Raw genomic sequence first — 8,261 nt, forward strand, 5'->3', positions numbered from 1 at the left:
TTTTTTATTTTTTATTTTTTTAATTATTTTTTTTTTTTTTGTTGTCATAGTTTTTCTCTATTGGATGTAGCATTGTGTTCTATTATTCTCGAGATATCAAAGAAGTAAAGAAGAAAATTCAGCTAGTGAGCTCCAATTACAAGCCTTTGGCTGAAAACATCTGAATTCACGATTCTGGCTTGTTGGAGAAACTCTCTTCAGCTTATCTTAGATTCTGGTGGATGCAAACCACCCCCTTTCCCCACAAAACCCCCAATCCTTTTGCCTTTCTAGTACACATTCTGGGGTTGCATGCAAGTACATACTTTTAAAGAGAGGGTTCCCCAAGTTGCCACTGGGAAGGAATCTGGCATGCCCCACCAATGGCTGATCTGAAAATGGTATCATTCACATGGGATTTAGATATTCAGAGTAAAAGAGAAAATAATAATAAAAATAAAATAAAAAACATTTGAAAGGAAATTGCACTTCAGGTCGTGGAGAATTGTTTTCCCATTCTTTTACCCAGGTACTTTAGTTTTTCTACCGGAGATATTTAGCATGGAACCTGTTCAGATGGTAAATAGCCATTCAGCAGCCCAAAATTCCAGATATGAATCACATCATTTCCATTGAGATGTGCTAGCATTTGGCCACTGAAATGTGAAAATTCTATCCTTCTTGTGATTAAGAGCAACGAAATGAATCTAATATTTTCATCGTATGTCTTTCCTATCAGCTGCTTAAAGAGCTTGGGCAAGACGGTTGCTTTTAGTTACCCGTTTGATACTGCATACACGATGCCCAGACTTTTTTTAAGTTTAATGAGGGCTGCCGTATGCCGTTTCGGCAAGAACCCATACGTATGCAGGTTATTTTTTCCTTGGGAATCAATGGAACAATGCGTTTAATGTGCTTGGAATCGGGGGTTGAATCAACTGATTAAATCCAATCCTGATCCAGATTGGACCAGAATCAGCCCAAATTAGTCATTAGTACCAAAAACCCTGGAATCAATCGCTCCAAAACTTTCAAATCCCAAAAACCTTAGAATCAGCCATTCCAAAACATCCAGAATTGGGATAGATCTTTGTGGATTCTACCAATCCAATTCCGATTTTTGAAACAGTGCTTTGGATCCTTAAAGTGGCAACTGGGAACCAAGTGGTCATCCCAAACCTGAATCCGTCTGCCATCCCCAACGGCCCATAGAAATTTTGGAAATCCTTGCTTCAAAATATCTCTACCAAACATGAGGCTTTTCGAACCCCAAGATCTCCAAGCATGTCACCTTGTTTATATCTTTCAAACACAACTTTGGGCACTTTCAGGTGCGACAAGACAGAACCCGAGGTAGCCCCCATCAATGATTTTAGCAACACTTCACCTGCAGGCTATAGAAGCTTGACCCTTCCAACGTTGGACCCAAGATATTGCCTTCTTTACCCGCAGGTCCAAAACCCCAGCTCTGAGGTCAGCACCGACGACAAGGCTCATCTTAATCGGCCAATGACTCCCTGAAGACTTGTCTTCAATGCAGCCTCTTGGATCCATCTATCTGTTGCTGATGTCAACACATTGCCAATAACCAATACTGTTACTTGCCACCGAAAGAAGGCTACACGCTGGGAGAGAAGACTAACTCACAGTCTAAGAATAGCTAAAGAACTTGGCAGAAATGCTACTACAGCGACACCAGGACCCGACTAGAGAAAAACCCCTTCCCAAAGAGAATATATATATCAACAGGATCTGGATGTCTTAAATTGATTCATGAGAAATGGATCAGCATCATGGCATTTGAGCTTTTATCTACAGATCCCATTCCCACAATCACAGGCACAACAAAAAAATATTATCTTCATGATTGGAATGTATAATGCAAGCTAACCTTTAAATCCAGCTAGCTTGTTATAATCAATCCTAAAGTCATAGGAATTGAAACCCTTACCAAAATGCAATATAATCGAATGCATCATAACCTAGGAAATTTATATTCACGAAGAATTACTTGCAAATCGTTTACAGAAGGAAAGGGAAAAAATTACAAATTCAGATATGGAATATCAGCAGTCCACCTAATTTTACAACTTGAATTTCAAACTTTTTACTCCCAAAAAAAAATTTTGTTTCTGATGGCTTGCCTGTTGTTAAGCACAAATATTTGAAGTCTTGGATTATGAGAACATGATTTACTTGTCATAGTTGTTTAACAGAGTATAATATTGTATAAGCTGCAATCATACTTGGGGTGTAATTAGGAAACCCTGATCTCGATTCCTGTAGTCTAAATTTGCTTGTATTCGAGTCTGAAGGACAAAGAAGCCCAAGCACATTATCAGCAGTGATGATTTGCTCCTCCCGAAGGTCCTTATTATGAATAATTTCCCTACAGTAGAACAAAGAAAACAAACTATAAAATATGGAAGCAATATTATTCTTTAAAGCAATTCTATAAACTTGTGGCATGCGCATAAATCTTTCGTGCAAATAAATGAGCTAGGTTTTTCCCATCTTTTCATCATGTCTTTCCTTTGGGATTTACCTAGGGCAACATGGCAAGTGGGAAAAATTATCTAATTCATTAAGGATCTGTTTGTTTCAATGAAAAAAAAAAAAAGAAACTCCAAATTTCATTCATAAACCTATTGTAATTGTTTGACACTTTTTGATTATGCATGACAAGGAATCATTTTTAGACATGGTTGAAGTAGGAAAAGGAATCCATTCTATGATGAGGTTGGTGTCCTAAGGTTTCCAATTGTATTGTATCGTGACCAAGATGCCATGATCTTTTGTGGAAAACATCTAGAAGTTTAAAACGGAAGTCATTTTATCCAAAATTTTGTACTTTTTTCAGTAAAATACCTTTTAGAAATATAGTTTCCTTTTGCTTTTTTGCAATTCCTGAAAAATATGTCCCCTTGAAACAAACAGTCTTAAAGAATTGGGTGAGTTGTGGTGCGCAAAAAGCCCATGCTCATCAGGAGGTCTCGAGTTCTAGCCTTCTGGTTGTTATCTACTTCCCCTCCCTACATATAAAAAAAAAAAAAAAAAAGTCTTACAGAATCTCACACACTGCTTTTCTTGACTTGGAACTTACAAAAACTTTACCTGTTCTCCATAAATTACTAGACGACACAAATTAGCACCTTCATTTAAAATATTGCAAGATCAACATATGCAATTTGAATATAAAGCAAAAGACATCCAGGGAGCGAATATATACTTAAGTGAATTTGGTTTCTAAGTACATTAACAAACTTACAGGAGAAGAGCAGCTAGATTTTTTGGCGTGCAATCCTGAAAGACAGCTTCAGGAATAACAGCTGAATTCAGGAGAATGTTGGGAAGAGAAATATACTGTATCTTTGCTTTGCAATGGATAAACCATTCAGTTAGGAAATGGGCTCTGTATGCAACAACACATGGTAACCGAGCAAGTTGCAACTCCAAAACAGCCGTTCCAGAAGTAGTTAATGCAGCCGTGCTTGCCTGCAAAGTTTCATTCAAGCTGGGAGATAATGCAATTTGCATCTGATAAAGAATAAAAAAGTAGCCAGTCCAACGATCTCAATTTACTAGGAGCTGAACAGGACTAACAGAAGACTCATACTGGAACTATGATAAACAAATATGATAATTTGCATCCAATAAACTATCAATGTTCTACACAAGTCAGATGGACCTTGTCATGGCCAGCACATGACAGAAATCCATGTGGATAAAACATAGGATCAACGTAGGAAATGTTCTGACCCAAATCTTGACCTCAAAAGTAGGTTCTCAACAATCTCAAGACCTCCCATATATCACGTCTGACGGACGGTTCAAATCATCCAACTTTGCATAAATGTTTCAAGCTGGATAGGTGAACCAGTTAGATGGAGGTGGATAACCCAAAAGGTGGTCTATCATAGGTAATACAACCACTCATAATTTCAATTCACCAACAAACACCATAAAAATAGAAGTTTGAAGTCTTACACTAAATGCATCATATTTCAACTGTGGTGATCCCCCATGAATCAACACTGCTGACACAGGCCACCTCTGCATGGCTTTCTGGATATAGTTCTCCACATGCTGATTAAGTGCAACAGGAATGACTGTTGTCAACTCGGGAAAGGAGTCCTTTAATATTTCCATAGTGCTTGAGAAAATTGGAAACATCCGGCTAACCTCTTGTAATCTGCTTCCAGGAAGCAAGGTGATGACTCTTGCTCCTGTCAAAGACAACAAATTCATGAAGTGTGAGGATGAGAGACTAGTCAATTAGAGAAGAACCAATCAACCATCGTTCCAAGATTCAACAGTTTACAGAGTCGAAACCAAATATCCACTAGAGAAGTAGATAACGAATGGGAAGAAAATCTCACTTCCAGGACTAACAGCTGAACAAGTGTGATCTCCTAACAGTGATACAATGTAGGCCTTCTAGACTGCATGATTTTGTGAAAAGAATCCATTTCACTTGCCTTGGCAGAAGGCGAAACTGATAATAAATAATGCTTGATTTAACAACGAAAATCCTGAGACGACTACCCTCGTCCCTTGACCTCCCTTTGACAAACCCCTGGTAAAGAATTGCAGATTCCTAGGGCCAAATCTTGGGGTTTCAAAAGATTGCCCTGATTTTGAATCCAGGGCCATCAAGGTGCAGACTCTGTAGCATTACTCTTCAAAGGTTGAGAACATCAGAAACCTACAGAAAAATGAAGCAATTGTGGGGAAAAGAAGACAAGTTTCTCAAGATACAATTCCAATAGTCGATACAACCTAGCAAGAACTATGAACCACACCCCCTCTAAAAAAAAATATGTATCCTTCAGAGAAGAACAACTTGGGAAAAATATTACCTGAAGGTATTCCATATTTCCTTTGGAAGCTTACGCAGTCACCATGCACCCTCAAATCAATCAGGGGATTATTCTTTCCCTAAACATGGAGTTACTCCAGTATATCAGCATCCACTGAACTGAACTAAAAACTAAGATAAAAATAAATATATAAACAAGGAATTCACCAATGAAATCAAATAGCTTTTCATTAACACCCCCCCCCCCGAAAAAAAAAATTATATATATATACAAATAAAATAAAATAGGCCACTGACAATATCCCTTCCCTACAATGCCCATTACCAAAAGGAAACAACTCAAGACGGTGAGTAAATCTAGGGGATTGTCCTCAAGAAATGCACAAGCAGGAAGCAAGGGACTCCAGCTCTTGGAAAAAATGAACCAGGATATCTGGCCTATTAGTATGGTTGGCTGTATGAGATCGTGCTTAACCTTCAATGAATTCTTTCCTTTAAAATAAAAAAAGTAGTAACACCCCTGTTCCTAATTCTTAGTAAAGCACTTACTTTGATAGGGAAAAAAGATTAGAACAACCAACAGGAAAAAAAAAAAAATGAAGACTCATAAAACCTGACAGTGTTGTCAAAGACTTGATGAGCAGACCACATTGTCTAGCTGGGGCCCCCTTGCACCTACATTGACAACTATCCAGGGATCCACTAAAACACTATCATATATGGGCATGTAGGAATCAAGTAAGTGATAGAGCAATCAGCTAAGTACATTTGTAAAATAAAAAAAATTCCCCTAAGCATGGAGTTTCTTCATCTTTATAGTACACAATGTAAATCATTGATGTAACTTATTAAAGAGCTATATAATGCATTCTTCTTCCTCTTCTCCTTCACATTTTGCAAAAAGAATTTTCTTTTTCATCATTGATGTAAGCTGTTAAGATATATAATGCACAGTCCTTCTTCATCTCCTTCACATTTCAGAAAGAGATTTTCTTTTCCTTCTAGGAATATATAATTGTATAAACAATACATAGGTCATACATAGGTCATAGGACACATCTAATCTTTGATGTAATCCGTTAAAAAGCTATCTAATACATTTTTTAAAAGGATTAAATTCATACCATATTCAAGTATAGTGCATCTTCTAGGATTGGATGACCAACATAGGTCGCAGCTAGTCCATGTGATCTGCAAACTTCTTCCTCAAATGGTAGAATACATAATAAATGGTCAACAAACTCACGGAGATTTTTGAGCCTTGTTTCACCCCCTTTCCATGCCCAGAATGATGGTGCCACATAATGGAAGTGAACAGGACTATGTAAACCTCGCCCACCATATCTAGCTGCAAAAAATTTCCCTCATTTTACGACAATATCTTATACAACCAAAATTTGAGCCTATGTGCACTACAAGAGGGGAGGGGAGGGGGGGGGGTGAAACAAGTGGTGGAATGTTACCACGTAATTGTCTAAGGAGACGAAAAGAGAACCCCTTGGAGTCAATTGTCACTACAACATGAGGCTCAAACAAAAGGGCAGCCTCTGCTGCTTCCTTCAACTTCAACTACTACTTCCAAATTCCAAAATAAGAAAGGGATCAGAATGACTTAAATTGACATTAGAAAAATATCTCATTCAGTAAAATTTTAAGTTATCAAACCCTAAATGTAAGAGCATGGCTCACTGCTTACCCTAATTTTATTTAAATGTGGTAACAATTCCCAGATGCCCATTACTGCAATATCCTCCATGGGGAATATAGATTTCAGTCCTTCACTAGCCATCAAAGACCTGATCACACATGGAGAATATATGTTCTGAATAACCAACAGATTGGGAGATATATTCAACAAAGCATAATGTCCACGCAAACAGAGAGAAAGATATTGTGGGTGGATTAGCTTACCCTCCAACACCCAAAAAACGGATAGGAAAAGGAGAGAGCTTTTTAAGAGAAGCCATAAGACGAGAAGCGATGGCATCTCCAGAAACCTCTCCAGAGACGATGAACATCCTCAGCTCTCCATCTTTAGCGGCTACATCCACTACAGCTTTGCTGCTTGAAACCGAAAGGAATCTGCAAAAGTGTCTCGAAGACCTCCCAATGAACTTACTCTCCATCCACCCACTCAACATTTTCTAACTTACTTGGTGATGGTTCTAATCTTTCTCTCTCGTCCAAAACCTATAGGATTGAATCGCCGCCCCCTGTTTGTCTTTCAGATGCCGCCGTGACCTACACAAGCCCTTGTATCATGGTTTCTAGAATCGGGAAGCGGATCGGTTTATCAGCCGATTCGGATTGGATTATGGCCGATTCAAACGCCAAAAGCTCTTTAATTGTCGTGTTTTGTAATAAGAGAACTGATTCTAGGGTTTTACGACCCATTCCATCTTTTAAAACATGGTTTTGTATGCTCTCACGACTCACGACTCACGACTCACGAGGATGAATAATACCCCTGGACATGCACATTTGTCTTTCATTGATGGATTCTCAAAAACATAATAAGAACATGGGAAATTTACTACCATTCTCTTCCACTTGGCCTATGTTTACTAAAACTCTTTTATCTTTTATTTTTTTACTGATATCCCCTGTTTTTTTATTTTTACATCTCTTTCTCCCCTGCTCTTTTCAAATACATAGATTATCCTTCCTTTTCACTTGCAATCCATTACACTTTTTTTTTCAAATTGATTGGTTTAAAACATAATTTGTACCCAATCACTTATCAGTTTTGTCTCATCCAATCATTAAGAATATTAACATAGCTGATGTGTCTTTAAAAATATTATTATTATTATTATTATTATTATTATTATTATTATTATTATTATTATTATTATTATTATTATTATTATTATCTCATCTAATAATAAGGGATGTTATTTATGTATTTATTATTATTTTTTATCTCATCTATCATTGCAAACTTAACAATCTATTTTTTTATCGGGTATTAGATTGGTTTCAGTCTCGGCCAATCTAAGGACTTAAAGAAATAAAAAAAAAGTGTGATACCAATATAGTTATAGATTGGATATAATTTTTTTTTTTTTTTGAATTTATAATATCTTTGATAAATGGATAAGACAAAACTTGTTAATGGTTTGGTTCAAACCATGTTTTGAACCAACCAATTTGAAAAAAGTGTAATAGATTACAAGTGAAAAAGAAGGGTAATCTAAGTATTTAAAAAGTGCATGGGAGAAAGAAATGTAAAAGTCAAAAAGTAGGGGAATATCAATAAAAAGGTAAAAAAATGAAAGTTTTAGTAAATATAGGCCAAGTGTAAAGGAGTGATAGTAAATTAATCAGGCGAAAATGACTAATGAGGATAAGAATATAACATCATTTATCACGCAATATGGCACGAACTATTAAAGTCGATGTTGTTCTTTTATTTGAAAAAAAAATATAAGGACAACTTATCAAAGAGCAGTCATTACCATCC

At 36.8% G+C, this 8,261-nt stretch overlaps 1 protein-coding gene across 2 annotated transcripts; it reads right to left on the bottom strand.

Moving 5' to 3' along the window:
- Positions 1-1,950: 1,950 nt before the first annotated feature.
- Positions 1,951-7,149, bottom strand: LOC122092749 (probable lipid-A-disaccharide synthase, mitochondrial). Of its 2 annotated transcripts, XR_006144289.1 has the most exons (9): positions 6,710-7,149; positions 6,495-6,594; positions 6,262-6,367; positions 5,923-6,146; positions 4,839-4,917; positions 3,967-4,205; positions 3,248-3,474; positions 2,848-3,011; positions 2,157-2,368 (listed from the first exon to the last, which is right to left on the bottom strand). XR_006144289.1 is itself a non-coding variant. In XM_042663023.1 (8 exons), the coding sequence occupies exons 1-8, from the start codon at positions 6,937-6,939 to the stop codon at positions 2,179-2,181; spliced, it is 1,395 nt and encodes a 464-aa protein (XP_042518957.1). In that variant the 5' UTR covers positions 6,940-7,144; the 3' UTR covers positions 1,951-2,178. The 2 variants fall into 2 exon arrangements, 1 of the variants encoding a protein (XP_042518957.1); XM_042663023.1 differs by lacking the exon at positions 2,848-3,011 and having other exon boundaries at positions 1,951-2,368; positions 6,710-7,144.
- Between the last annotated feature and the right edge of the window lie 1,112 nt (positions 7,150-8,261).

The sequence above is a fragment of the Macadamia integrifolia genome, chromosome 11 (genome assembly GCF_013358625.1).
Source record: "Macadamia integrifolia cultivar HAES 741 chromosome 11, SCU_Mint_v3, whole genome shotgun sequence".
Lineage (NCBI taxonomy): Eukaryota > Viridiplantae > Streptophyta > Magnoliopsida > Proteales > Proteaceae > Macadamia > Macadamia integrifolia.